Source organism: Tympanuchus pallidicinctus, unplaced genomic scaffold (genome assembly GCF_026119805.1).
Source record: "Tympanuchus pallidicinctus isolate F22 unplaced genomic scaffold, pur_lepc_1.0 scaffold3, whole genome shotgun sequence".
In the NCBI taxonomy this organism is placed as follows: Eukaryota; Metazoa; Chordata; class Aves; order Galliformes; family Phasianidae; genus Tympanuchus; species Tympanuchus pallidicinctus.
The window spans coordinates 92185193-92199738 of record NW_026294747.1 but is presented as its reverse complement, the minus strand read 5'-3'; the positions used below and the strand labels follow the sequence as shown (position 1 = coordinate 92199738).

The following is a 14546-nucleotide window of genomic DNA, read 5'->3' as shown; positions in this document are numbered from 1 at the left end:
CTAATCAGCCAGGACATATTTACCCTGTACAGCTCTGTACAAGTAAAGTAAGTGAGACTCAAGAGAAGGACTGAGGTAAGAGTTAAAGGAAAAACGGATGATAAAAATATCTCTTTTTAATAAGTGCTGTAGATGTATGCTGTCTTCATTTCTGCGTATTGTGGAAATCATAAGAAAAGCTCATAGTTGATTATTGTACAACTTCAAAACTATGTTCACAGAAACTCTAAGCAGCTTGCTTTTTCTTGTGAGACCAAGAATAGACATGAAGGATTGTACACAAAATATTCAGTGAAAATGGAAGTGTTTTCCTAACCTGCATATATGCTCAAGTGTTGGTAAAGAAAGGCAAGCTCAGCTGGAAACAGCTGTTGTCACAAACGGACAAGAGCACTTTGTACCTCGGCAATTTGATGTCTTCTTTCCATTTTCTTTTCCCTTTTTCTTCTCTTGCTCACATCAGTGGACAGAAATTCTCTTCCAAATGGTACTAATGGAAATGGTACATCTTCAAAGCTGAGGCTGCTTCAACATCTACACATCTCTTGTCTCTCAGTGCAAAATACCGTTAACCTGAGTAATTCAGCTGGAAGTTTTCAGAGGACAGAATTTTACCATACTGATGGGAAGGAGGCCAGGATCTTGAGATTGCTTTTAAAAGGATTTATTGCATCCCCAGAAAGTTTATGTATCAGGCTTGTTGGTCTTTTCCCTCTAGAATATAAATTCTTGTCCTAAATGACCTTCCTGTAATAATATCACTGCTTGCAATATGAACATGTTGGCTCATATTTAATTCTGCAGAGCACTACATCCTTCCCAGAGTTTGAAAGTCAAAAAGCAGTTGGTTTTTATGTATTTATTTGTAGCACTCCTTTGTTTATTGTTCAGTTTTCCTGTACAAAAGCCTTTGAAACAACACTATTGAAGTGTCCACAATGTGTTGTGGACATCTACAGAGACTGACTTAATGTCGGTCTTATCAAACTCACCACAAAGCTGTTCTGACCAGGCTGATTTTTGCCTGGAAATCTTAAGCAAATGGCAATTCTCTTTCTCCAAAATAGTGGTTAAAGTGTGATCTGAAAGATGATTGTGGCACAAATTCTGTTCTTTCTTCTGAAGTGCTGGAATTGGTGATCCTGGAAACTACTTCCTTCCATTCTCAGTATTGCTTGTGGGAGAAACAAAACTCTAAACTTATGTGAACACATACATCCACCTGACCATACTTTTCCCACTAAGGCTGTGTTTGGGTTTTGTTTGTTAATTTCATAACAGTGCAACAGAGTTTTTTGCTTCCTAGGGCAATTTGCAATAGGACCAAAAGGGGAAAGAGGACTTCCAGGACCTCCAGGAAGATGCCACTGCAGACCCCCACAACATGTGAATAATCCACCATATGAGGAGTCTGTGTTTGGACACAGGTATCCAAAAGTCCCTGCGGTAAGCAGATTTCTGGGAGAGGATGTGAATGGTTCTCAACATGCTTTTATTATAAGAATCATTGTATTAACTACTACATTGGATGTAACAGGAAGATGGCTGTGTTTGGGCAATGCATTACGTCCAGCACCCGATCAATCTGTGCTCAAGTATATGGTCTCTCAACCAATCTGAGGGTTATGTTATGGAGGTGCTGAAATGCAGCAGTTTCAAACCACCAGTAATGCGGCACCTTTTTAGAAACCTTTCTCTTACCATGAGGATGCTCTTTTCTTACTGCACACACGATCTGTTCTTTTTATTTCAGTCAACTGCAGTATATTTCAGATTGGCTGGTGAAGGAAGCATCTACTTCTTGCTTATTTATCATATTTTCTTCTACACAGACAGTGATTTCAGAGTTGAATACTGGGGTTGAACATTTCACATATACAACAGAACTGTCCCTCAAAATACAAACCCTCCACCTTGAAACAAAAAGAGAGTCAGACTTCTGAGTGCTGGCTATGGGCATGCACTTACAGAGACAATTTCAGTTGCTAGCCTTCTTGAAGGAATTCTACAAGCGAATTGCAGAAGGTAATATAAAGGATAAGTCACTGTTAAAAAGTGACGTAGCAGTTTTCCATCTCTGATATCTTTAGGCGTTGCAAATAGCATTTCTGGACTTTTCCTTCAGCTGGGCCTTGATTTTTCTATTTTGTGCACTGTAGCACTTAATTAGCAATGAAATGCCACCTTTCTGCTGCTGCTATGCACAGGCAGAGCCCTGCCACTCAAGCAAGTGGCAATCGCCTGTTGTCTTGTCTCTGAACGTGCAGTGATTAGCTCTGATTAACTTTCCCATCCCTCACGTTTCCAGAGCTTTCTGTATGAAAGGGACATGATGACCATACACCGTTCCTTTAACCAGGTCATTGAGCTGAATCTTCTGCATAAGTGTGCTGCAAGTCTTGTCAGCTGCTTGCTCGTCCCTATTGCACTGCAAAAAATGGCAGTAGAAGAAGGTGCATGAAATCAAGGTGCATACTGCATCATGCAATATTGCAAAAAAAATGTGATATAGTTCACGGGGAGCTCCTAGGCTAAAGAATAAGGCTCACAATGTTATGTGTCACTCTTATCGCCCTCCTTCTTCACCAGGCACTGTTTAAGAGTAGAGCTTAAAAGAGCATAGCTACCTTGAATATAAGTAACCCACATTATATACACCCTCACATGTGATAACCAAGTGCCATTTCTCTTGAGGGATGCAAAGAGAAAAGCCAGCTCAGAAATCCTCCTTGTGCCACTTGTAGACTGCAGTCAGGGTTGCTATAGCTGCACGTGGGAAGATGCAGAGAAGGTCCTCCATCCTTCTGCACATCCCCAGCACAGCCACCCACTTGCCCATCAGTGCTACACTGCTTGGGGTGAGGGTAGGAAACAAAGGACTGCTTTTCTGTCACTGGCTGTGATTCAATCAGGTTTTTTAATTCTTTGCATTTTCAAAGGGCAATATCTATAAGAGATTTTCAGAGGGCACAATCCGTTATTGATTTCCAGAGAAACTACAGCTCTGAGGCTGGGACTTCAGTTCCTGGACACAGCTACAGAATTGGTTCTTTGCTGGCTCTTTATTTCTTTGCTCTCTTTCATTCTAGCTGAAGGCACTTTTATTCAATTGGCCTTTGTCGGGGGCTATGGGAATATTCTGCTATGCAAAAACTTCTGGGTAATTTGTTTTAAAAAGAGCCAGTTCTGATTATGCTGGTGGGAATCAGGCTTTGACCCAAATCTACTTGCTCTGAATCATTCAATTTGCTTTTTCTTAATTAAAAAATGGTTTGAATCTTACTAAAATAAATTTGATTAAGCTTCCAAGGGAAGGAGTTATTTAATACCCCTTACAGCAAATTTTGGTAAATGAGACATGAAAGCAATTTGCGAAAAGAGCAGCTTGTCCTAATTCTCTCAATTTGTTACTAATATTTTTTTGTTTAACAGAAGACTTGAGTTTAAACTGAAGTATGTGCATGTAAAGAAACACAAATTTCAATGCTCATGAAGTCTAAAGTACAAAGTAGAAAAAGATAAGTGAAGGTTGCACTAAGCAGTGCTTTATTTTATTCACAGCCATAAACGAGCCTAAAAATTACTCACAAACCTAGAAAGAATACTTATGCACAGATGGATTTTGCAATTGTGCCAGCATCTAACTATTGGAACATCTGAAACTGTTCTCAGCAGTCACTGCTGGCATTGTTTGATGAGTGTTTGCATGGTCATTATCTGTGGGTGTGTAAGAGTTGGGGTCTCTGGAGCTTAGCTGGAGAGACCATGAGCTTTTGAAGATTCATGTCTCTTAGCAATTGCAAAGCAGCATCTTACATATGTACATTCTCACCCAGAGCTGGCCTGCCATTCTGTTTAAGAAAGCGAACTCTTTCTGTGCAATTCTTCATGTATTTGCAGATACATAATTCTGTCTGCAAAACTGGATTCCATGACAATTCAAAACACTTCTCAAGGCGGTTACCAATCACCTCTTTTTCTTGCCCCAGATTTTTGTGGTGAATAATCAAGAAGAATTGGACCGATTACACACTGAAAATGCCTTAGCTTTTAGAAGAGACCAGAGATCTTTGTATTTCAAGGATACCTTTGGATGGCTCCCAGTCCAGGTGAAAATATGACTGTGGTTTCAGAAAACTTGTGAGTGTATGTTTCATTTTTAAATACAGCATGTATATTATCATACAGAATCACTCAAGTGAATGAAGAAAAATCTTATTTTTCAGCATTATCGACACTGCATCTAATTCTGTGGGTTTTGTTCACAGGAGTCTTCGTTACTTACCAGTGCTATAGGTTTTGCTGGCCTTTCTCTGAACCAGCTGCTGAACCAGCCAGCTGGGACTGAGTTTGGGTAATCACAATTGTAACAAACAGTTTTGATTTAACACAGAATAAGGCAAAACTCAGCAGGGATAAGAGTTGTGGGAAGACACAAACCCTGCAAATCAAAATCATGTATTTTCTTACTGCTTCAAGGAGCTAAGTACCACTGAAATCAATGACAGGATCCTTATTTTTTCCACTGGGCTTTGAATCAAATTCTGTACAAACCCTGTTTCCCATTACATAGTGGGATATGGAAACAGGTTTTTGGTACCCACCTTCCACATCTCTATTTGTTGAGCCCTGCTGCTGGTATTCCTACACAGTAATCTCAGTGTGTTTTTTTTTTTGTCCAGCTCACCCCTTTCTACCCTGTGGATTACCGTGTTGAGGTTGGCAGTACGTGTGGAGATGGGATCGTTCAGGATGGGGAAGAGTGTGATGATGGCAACACGGTCGTGACGGATGACTGCATAAGTAAGTGGGAAGCAGCCTCTTTCTACATGGAAGTCACAGTAGTTGTTTCTGTGGAATAACATGCACAATGGCCACAACACCAAAATCAAGATCTTTCATGTACATGCATGCCACACGCAGGCAGAAGTCAGAGGTGATGCCAAATGTTCCCCATGTATCCTCATTGAGAACCATGTCCCTGGCTGCAGAGGTATTTGGCACCAGAGCAAAGCCCTTGCATTCCAGGGACTGGATCCAGCCATTGTTTTACACACAGACCTTCAATGGGACGGGTGTCTTTTTGACCACAAGATGTGGTACCTTTGCAGCATACACAAAACCCCTTTGAATAAGCATGTGCTCTGGCTCCTTCCATCACTTTCAGCCCACTGCCATTACTTAGCTTTACACTACATTTGATTCCTGTCTAGCTGATCTTCGTGCTTCCCTGGCTCTGGACAGCGAAGGCAAGGAGTGCAGAATATAAGCCTGGCACACAAAGAGCTATCACAGCTTTCACATCCACCCTTGCTTTCACTGCTTGGCTCCTTCCCCAGAATGCAGATGTATAAATGCCCCTCCAAGCTTGCCTGCCTACAGAGCAATCCAGTGAGACTGAGTTTTCCAGGCTCCAAGCATGAGAAAATGATTTAATTAGAATTTGCAGTCTGCCATGGGGAACAAACATGCAGGACAAATAGTGCTCATTAGCTCTAGTGCCTGTGAAATTGCACATTGTGCATCTGGAAGTCCATCATGTTGCTGTGTGCTATGCACTGGGCAGAGTCCATAGCGGCCTGGCAGTACACAAACTTCTGACGCTGATGTGACCTGGAAAGTTTTAACTGAATTATAAAGTCATAGGATTATCAAGATTGGAAAAGACCTTCAAGATCGCCAAGGCTAAGAATTAACTTGACCTACTGAGTCACATTACTATACCATGTTACTTGATGTCACAGATTACTTGAATATCAGCACATCATCATCTTTCTGATCTCAGAACTATATCAAAAGAGGTTAAAAAATGCTAAGTGGACTTGATTGTAAAATCAGCTCATTGTTTTTAGAAGCATTTTCCAATTATTAAAATACAGCCCACAAATTACGGTGCCTATGTACCAGACAGGCCCACACCAAAGTGTCTTAGTTTATGCTTTACCCTAAATCTAGCACCACTTGCCTCTCCAAAATCCATTACATATGGAGTGTGACAAAGGTATTTCCTTCTGTGTTTTTCACTAGGATGTCGCCGTGCTTACTGCGGAGATGGCTACAGACATGAAGGGGTGGAAGACTGTGATGGAAAGGATTTTGGATATCTGACATGTAAAACATATCTCCCTGGGTATGTGTGAACTGTCTTCCCTTTTGTTATTTTCTTCTTTGCCTTCAGCATTAAAAGAAAAGAGGATCACCCACATAAACCTTGTTCCTCTGGGACCACAGCAGGTAGTGAGAGAGACAGAGCCTATCACCTTATTTTTGTTATGTGAAGTCTATATTTCATTTCTCAGTTATAAGTACTTGCTTACACAGTGAATGATCATATAGATATATGTTTATCCATTGTTTTCAAAGATTTATTTATTTGGTATCTTTATTATTGCATTATTACTCACCCTTAACATACTAAGGGCAGGATACACCATGATGAAGAGATGATCATGTTGGAGGAAAGAAAACCAACCAACCAAACCACAGCCTCCAAACAACCTCCTGTACTTTTAATGAGTCCTCTAGAGGTATTTTTGTTTCTGAAACAACTATTCATCTATCAGCCTTTTTAAAGACCAGGAAATTCACTCAGAAGAGAGGGTATACATCTGCTTAGCAACACCCTTCCTTTCAAACATCTGTGCACAGCTGACTTGCCTCCTCTGCCTTTGTTCAAGCAGCCTCCTCTGGTGAGCATTTTGCCTCAAGCAGCAGCACCTCTATTTAACTGTCAGGTATTGTTACCCCATAACAGGAAACATTTAATTTGCAAATGAAATTATGTGCAGAGCCTTCATCATTCATGGAAGAATAATGTGCTAATTGACAGGAATAAGAAACCACAGGACATCTTTGTAAATCAAGTGCTGTGCTAATCCTTCCATTGCAGTTGTTGGAGCATGCCTGGAGTAAGAGATTACTAAAATTGAGACTAGTAAACCTGACAGCCCAAAACATTTTAAAGAGCTCCCATCTGCAGTGTGGAGCTGCTCGCCTGTGAAAGCTGTTCCATCTTAAGAATAGGAAGTTTGCTGCTGAAACGAGACCCACAAAAGCTTGAGAAAGTTTTATAAATTTCATTTTCCACATATAATCAAGTAGTGAAAAACCATTTAGATCCTTTTATCTTTGTGTTTGCAGTCTGTAGGTTACTTGCTTAATCAAAGAAAGAGCTGTGACTCATCAGTAAAATGAGGTGAATACATGAGCTTGGCACTGCAACAGGAGCTTCACCCTCTTCTCCAACACCTCTTCTGCAACTGATTTTCCCATTATCTGTACTTTTTCCAGTCCCAAGTCCTTCCTCACGTTTCATAGATGTTCTCTTCAAATTTTTGTTCTGTTTCTGAGGAAGTGGTTTATCCAAGGACACATTTCAAAGGACTGGTGCATTTACTACAGTTTGTGGATTATCTGATGGATGAGTTATTCACTTGCACTCATAGCAATATGTATGGGAACTGTTGAGTCACAGCCTGAGCCTCTGATTGACCACCTGAGGCAAGCACTGAGTCAGCCATGGAGCACAGGTGAAGGCGATTCAGCTGTGCGACCAGAAGGGGTGGAGCCTGGCTGCACCTCTCCTAAACTCCAATTAAGGGCTGACTGCCACTGGGAAGGGTCTCTTTCTGGAGATCTTCTGGTCTTTCCTGTGAACCTAGATTTTGGATACAGGTGAGCATTGCTTCCCTGTTTGTTTCTTTTCCTATTTTCACCACAATGATTTTTCCAGCTGTAACACAATAAAAACTCAGCAAAATTTTTTTTTTTTTTTATGTCATTAGCATCACTGGTCGGATGTTCAGTAGGTAGTCACGGCAGCTCAGTGTAAGCAAGCAGAAGGACAAAATCAAAAATGTTTTCTCTCATTTTATAAAGGCCCTTTGAAAGGCCTCCTTTTAGTTTAAAGGTATATATCTGTTGCTATGAAAAATAAGTTAAAGGATGGGTGCAGTCATGCCTGCTGGAGCCATTGGAAGTAACTGGAAAAACACTTAACTTGGGTTCTCAGTTATTTAGTTATGCTTTTCCTGTAAGTGAGTCCCAAGGGCTTCCTCCACCTACACACGAGTGTTTGTTTTAATTCTGATAATTGTTTTTGTCGTTTGTTTGTTTGTTTGAATTCTAGTAATTGACGATTAAGACTTTATTCATAGTGACAAGGGGGAGCACAGCAGAGAGCCTCAGGAAATCGCTTTCATCTTTTCATTGCCAGATGTCACTGCGCTTGGTGTTTTCTGATGTTCTTGAGTTCTTACAGCACACAGAGAACATGTGATGTGAGCTACAGCATGTTTTGAAACTGAGATATTCTCTTTTATTTTAGGTCTTATGGAAAATTGCGATGCACTTCTTACTGCTACATTGACTCTACACAGTGCCGATACTTCACATGAGGGGAGCAGAGAAGGGCAGCATCCCACACGTCATGGGGTGCGAGGTGCTATGCTGTTGTCTAGCTGAAAAGGTCTGGGATTTAAAAAAGAAAAAAAGAAGGAAAAAAGAAAAAGAAGAAAAAAGAAAAAAAGCCATCTCTGTGAAAACAAACAGACTTCGTGCTTCTGATGGCCATGTTGAGATGTTTGGCTTTTTTTTTTTTTTTTTTTAAAATTAATTAAGCCAGATTCTGAAAAACTAGGACCACTGTATCCTGTCTTAATAGATAAAGTGTTTGCCAGTAAGACTCGTGGGCTGTGTGTGGGGACTTCTCTGTCACAAATGCTACAGGAAACCAAATGCCACTAACCAGGAATACTGTGTACAAGACAACATTACCTCGGCTTAGCACTGTTCAGCCTAAATTAAGTTCTTCAGGGTTTTTGTTTTTCAGCTTTTTCAGCATAAATACAAAGCATGTGTTGGACACAGTGTTTATGGAGACTTTCTCTTGTATTACAATGTGAACTTCCTTCATGTTGTCTCCAGGGGGGTGTGATGGTGGCTTCAGCAGCACTGTGGTTAGCTGCACACCTTTGTGGCTCAGAGAAGCAGGGGCCTTCCTGCAAATGCTTTAAAGATCAGCAGATGAGGCAAAAAAAAAAACTCCAGGAAAATGGTTGGCTATCACACCAAGCCACAGGCCACGAAGGCCAAAGGGGACAACCAAATGGTGATGCAGCCAAGGTGCTCTCACTCCAAGGAGGACATCAGGCTGGGAGCAAAGATGCAGGATGAGCTGATTTCACTTTTCGCCTTTGCCAAGCCAGCTGCGTTCTGTGTGAGCCCAACAGGACTGCGGAAGTGCTGGGTCAGCAAGGCTGCCCACCTGGAACCTCAATGCAGCCAGGCCTGCACTCTGGTCATGGTGCTGGAAGGCCTTGTTCTTCTCTCATGGTCTACCCAGACTCCATCCTTGCACGTTGGCTGTACCCATCCTGTGTACTGACTCCTCCGGCCTGCTCTCCTGCTCCTGTTGTGCTTGGAGCACGCTGCAATGTGCCGCCTCACTTTTATATCCCTGTGACACCAATCCTGGCCTAATGTGCTTGTGGGTGCTCATTCACGCTGTATGATGTACGTATATCTCTGTTTTTCAGGACATTTGGTCAATTCTGCTAGCTCTGATAGGAGTCAGGGTAATTACCTACTTATTAGCACGCATTCAAGAACAGATTTCATAGGGGGAGCATATTTAATACTGTATATACGAAAGAGTTCATAACAGAAGAAAATGGTACAAAGATGTGTGGAGTTCAGGACTAAGAGCTCAAACCAAGTGTGATTTTTTTTTTTTTTTCATGCAGGCCACTCTTTGCTGCTTTGCTGTAAATGCTGTACTTGAATGTTTCAAGTGTGTGAGTTGCTTGTCACAATAGGAGCACCACAGCAGCTGCACTTACTTGGTTACCTCTTAAAGGTTGAATAAAGGGTGGATAATGCATTAAAGCAAGCAGGAATATATGCAACTTCTACCACTTGTATAGGAGACTTTAGCTCTGCATGTCCAAAGTGATACTGGAAATCATCAATTAAAAGCTAAATAAAATTAATGTATTTTACTGCTATTGCTTACCTGGGCTGCTTGTGCTGTGAAGCTCAACCACCAACAGCTGTAGCCTGTTTCAACAGTTCAAAGCCTTTCTTCTCATTGCCTTATTATTGTTATTATTTTTTATTTAAACAGAGGTCTTAATAAAAGGTCAAAGAACCAAAGGGGTGAGGAACTTGCCATAAGCTCTGGAAATCTGTGCGCTAGAGTAGCTGCCTTGTAACATCCCATACTGGTGCAAAGGAATGGGTTTCAGCTGGTGGGATCCAGCACTTTCTCTCTGGAGTCCATCTCCACTTGCAGACCCTGCAAGGCTGGAGCCCTTGAGAAATTTGGAAGTCTCAGTGGCCTTTCACTTTCAGCTTTAAGTCCTGTTGTTTTTAAAAGCTCCTACCTCCAAAGGACATTATAAAGCCAAAGTGCACCAAGGGCAGGAAAAGAAAAACAAGTCATGATCTCACATGTTAAATTGTAGTGTGCTGCACATAGAGAAGAAGTACAGCATCAGCCTGGTCACAAAACGAAGCGTGGATTTCAGAAGGACTGTATTAATACAGCATAAAAGTTCAATATCTTAACAAAAAGAAATGCAAGTTGGAAGGGAAAAAAAAATAAAAGTCATGGAACAAGTTTCTTACTGCCATTATCATCTTGTGTAAACCATCATAAAAAACATTTGAGGAGGTGTTAAGTATTCATGTTATAAAAGACTGCAAATACCTTCCTCCTTAATTCAGACGTATCTATTATTAATTGAGGGTTCATCAGCTGGATGGTGCCTGGAACGCTATGATTTATCTTCCCTCCTTCCGTGAGTTTCCTAATGCATTGTGCCAACTGTGGCTCAAAAATGGATTGAGGTACTTCAGTTCCTCGGCCTTTTGTAGCAGCAAATGCCTGTGGGAAAGGTTTCTAATCGTTAGTGTGCAGCTGTAGATGAACACAGAATTAGTATGAGCTTACATCATACACTGTATTTAATGTACACTAAAAAGCCAGCTTGCACTTACTATGTGATTAAATATGTGTAGTTATCTACTGCATGTATTAACAGCTTATGTCAATAAATCATGCTACCTTCGTTCTGGCATTTGCTTGATTTTGCTTATATCTGGCTTTCAAAACACAGCTTGCAGGTGCCTAGCTGTGTGCAAGCTGGGGCTGTGTGTACTGAGAACTGATGTCATCCTGAGCATGGGGAGAACAAAGCAAAGTCCCAGCACGTGCTCCTTCATGGATAATATCCAATGCATGTGGAAGGCATGAGCCTGGAGATGGGGAGCTAGGCTAAAGTGCACTACAGAAGCACAGTCCTGGAAATCACATTAGTAGCTGCTTCCCTCTCCCCTGCAACCCACGTCTTGGAGCTTAAAAAGCATTGAGTCACAGCTCCATCCTTCCAGCACTCTTAATCAGCCCTGGTAGTGTCCTGTGCGGCTGACAGAGGGTCCTTGTCAGATGGTGGGTTCCAGTGGTTCTGCTGCTGGCACGCACAGGCTATGAGAGACATTGAAAACAGGGTTACCCATTGCTCTCTGTGGGCTTGCTCCGTGCTGGGACTTTCGGAGCAGTACAGCTTCTGGCGTGAAATACTGTGGGATTACAGCATCTAAATAAAGCCACGGATCTGTACCTGCTCTGCCCAGGGATGAGCAGGCTTTGCTTTGGACTGCCTGTCACTGAGCTGCTGCTGGGCTGACCTACAGACGTCCAGTATTTAATCCTCCGTTCTGTGTGCAGAGGGGGCTTGGCTGAGGGTTGCCCAGGACAAAGAGCAGTGGGCAGCAACACCTGGAGCAGTAGCTGCAAGCCCGGCTTATGGCTGGCTGGTTGTCATAATTCGGCTTCCTGGCAGCCTGATGAAGCTTCATTAGGCTCCTGAGGCACAGTGGGAAACAGGTGCCATGTGGCGAGTGCCATGGTGAAGGAACTTTGGATAAATGTCCAAGGGCTGCCCCTGCATTTTGTAACTGTAACATCCACGTTGGAGTCAGGGCTACAAGCAGGCAGCCACAGGCAGCAACCCCAAGAGGCAGAGGGGCTCCAGCTGAGGAGAAAGGAGCTGAAAACCCCTGCTAAGTGCAAGGCTGCCTTGGTTTAAGTGTGGGCTGAGGGCTTGGTAGAGCAAAGCCCAGAGCTCCTCAGGGAAAAGGCTAGCCAGTCCCAGGTGTCACAAGGCAGCTAGCAGTACATCGACAGTAGGGTTTCAGCAGTGCCATACAGTGTGGTGACATTGAATTCTCCTCCCTGCCTGGCACATCCATGCCCAAGTTTCACAGCAGAACAACCTGTACTGCACAGCATAGGCACACGAGGGCTGAAAACATTGTGATTTTTATCATACAAAGAGCCCATGTGTAACATCAACACTTCAGAGTGGAAGGCACTCCCACTGCCTACAGTTCAGCTGGACATGGGCACTGAGGCTAAAGGACAATGTGCCCAACCGCTCTCATTTATGCAGATGATCAGCTCTATGTGACATTTATGTAGGGACGTGAACCATGGCAGTTCATCAGACTGTCCCTTGGTGTCAAGAAACTGAATTCCAAGGCAAAAGCCTCTTAGTGCAGGACACACTCACCAGCTGGTCAGGGAATATACAAAAATGACTTGATTTCCTAACGCTTAAGGCTCAAGAAAATGGAAGTTTATATTTAATTACCTTTTCAGAGGAGGGCCTACCTTTCAGAAGGAGCAGTAGCTTGGATGTGCCAGCTTCAAGTAGATCAGTGTAAGAAAACAACACACCAGATGGAGAAGCTTTTTGGCTGGCTGAGAAGAAGCTGTCCCAGATTCTTCACAACAGCCAGGGTTGTCCCCATCTTTCACCATGGGGCTGTTTGGAGACTCCTGCCCAAGGTGACCAATAAAGCATGAAGTGGGCAAACCCAGCAGTGGCTATTTACACATCAACAGCATTATGTCTGTTTAAGGAGAGAGAACATGAATCTTCAAAAGATTAAGCATTGAATTAAATTGAGGAAAATCAGTAGTGAAATGGCAGGAGTCAATAGGTGATTGGAAGCTCAGCTGTCCCCAAGGAAGGGGACAAGGCCCCTTACCACCCTGCCGCATGAACGTTTTGTTGCCCACACAAAGCCTTCCGTTCTGTAGCTCTGGGCAACGTACTCATCACACAGTGTGGGATGCAGCGTGTTGGCCAGCACTGAATCCCTGAGCTGAGGTTCGAGTTTCAGGTGGTGCTGAAGGCACAGGGCTCCCTCGCGCCTGGTACCAGCTGCCAAGCAAGAAAGCAAGTGGAAAAGTGTGACCTATAGGAAACTATGAGAGGCACGCCTGTCTCTGTAGGCTACAGATGAGCTGACGATACCAATGCTGGAAACAGATGCTAAATTAATTGGAAATCATTTTGGCAGAAAGCCATTACTGGAGCAGGAGCCTTGGTACAGAGACAAATTGATGCAAAATGTGTTTTTGAGTCTCAGACCTATTTGGGTTTGAGAAAACAGTGAGTGGGTCTCTTTTTGGCATAGCTGCAGGAACGTGCACAATTCATCTTTCAGAAAGCAGTAAAATCCATGCTCACATGCTGTGCGACAACAACAAGCAGGTCTGCTTGGGACCCAGCAGAGTGTCAGGTCATGACTCCTTGACTGCATGTCTTGTTGGCTGATGGCTCTGGAAGGATGCAAGGATCACCAATTTCAGCTCCTCCTGCTGCAGGCAAAGTATTGGTATCAATGGTCACCCCTTGCTCTAGTGGTGGTTAAATAGCGAATGATCTTTGGAAGAATTTTACCAAACCTTGAAACCAGAAATGGCAAATATGGGCTAGTAGAAGGTGAAGGTTAGGGGGGTGCAAAAATGCAATGAAACCTGGAAAAGCCTTTTTCCCTAATGTGCAAAGTCAGGGGTCGAGCCTGTGCTGCCATAGAACAGCTTGGGTAGGAAGGGATATTAAAGCCTGCTCAGTTCCAACCCCTGCTAGGGGCAGGGCTGCCACTCACCAGCTCAGGCTGCCAAGGGCCCCATCCAACCTGGCCTTGAGTGCCCTCAGGGATAGGACATCCACAGCTTCTCTGGCCACTGTTCCACCACAGACAGAAAAGGAAAGCTGGAAGCTTTCTAAGGCTGATGGATTTTTTCCCCCCTTGTCAACACACAAGAAACTCAAATCTGTTCTAGACCAAAAAGAAAAGGAATAAATGTTTGTTAATTAATGTTTAAAAATGTAAAAAAAGTAAAAAATGTTTGTAAATTCCTGTAGGGACAGGAATTTAACAGGCCTTCTGTCAAGATATATTTGGGTCAATGTACTGACATATAAGAAAAAATACACAGTAACTTTGTTGACTAAACTTCTAAACAGACACACACAGGCCTTGTTTCACTAATGACTGGAATAAAACTTTCCTCCTTGGGGCTCTGATTCAGAGAACAGCTTTGTGCAAACACACTGAACTTGTATAGAAAACCTGTGCTCTGTCGTGATTGATTGTATCACAGCATTACAGACCCTCATGCTGCATTTCAGCAGCTCTGCCTTGCCTGTGGGCCAACATGATTGCATGTCAGTCCCACACTTCTCCACTGC

General features: G+C 42.8%; 1 protein-coding gene across 2 annotated transcripts in view; it reads left to right on the top strand.

The window, feature by feature from the left end:
• The window catches only part of COLQ (collagen like tail subunit of asymmetric acetylcholinesterase), a 37763-nt gene extending 27181 nt beyond the window's left edge, over positions 1 to 10582 (top strand). For both annotated transcript variants that reach the window (XM_052693872.1, XM_052693871.1), the window contains 5 exons: positions 1307 to 1446; positions 3990 to 4109; positions 4683 to 4803; positions 6028 to 6130; positions 8327 to 10582. In XM_052693872.1, the coding sequence (XP_052549832.1) occupies positions 1307 to 1446; positions 3990 to 4109; positions 4683 to 4803; positions 6028 to 6130; positions 8327 to 8396 (554 nt within the window). In that variant the 3' untranslated portion in view covers positions 8397 to 10582. The remainder of the gene's footprint in view (positions 1 to 1306; positions 1447 to 3989; positions 4110 to 4682; positions 4804 to 6027; positions 6131 to 8326) is intronic.
• Positions 10583 to 14546: the final 3964 nt, after the last annotated feature.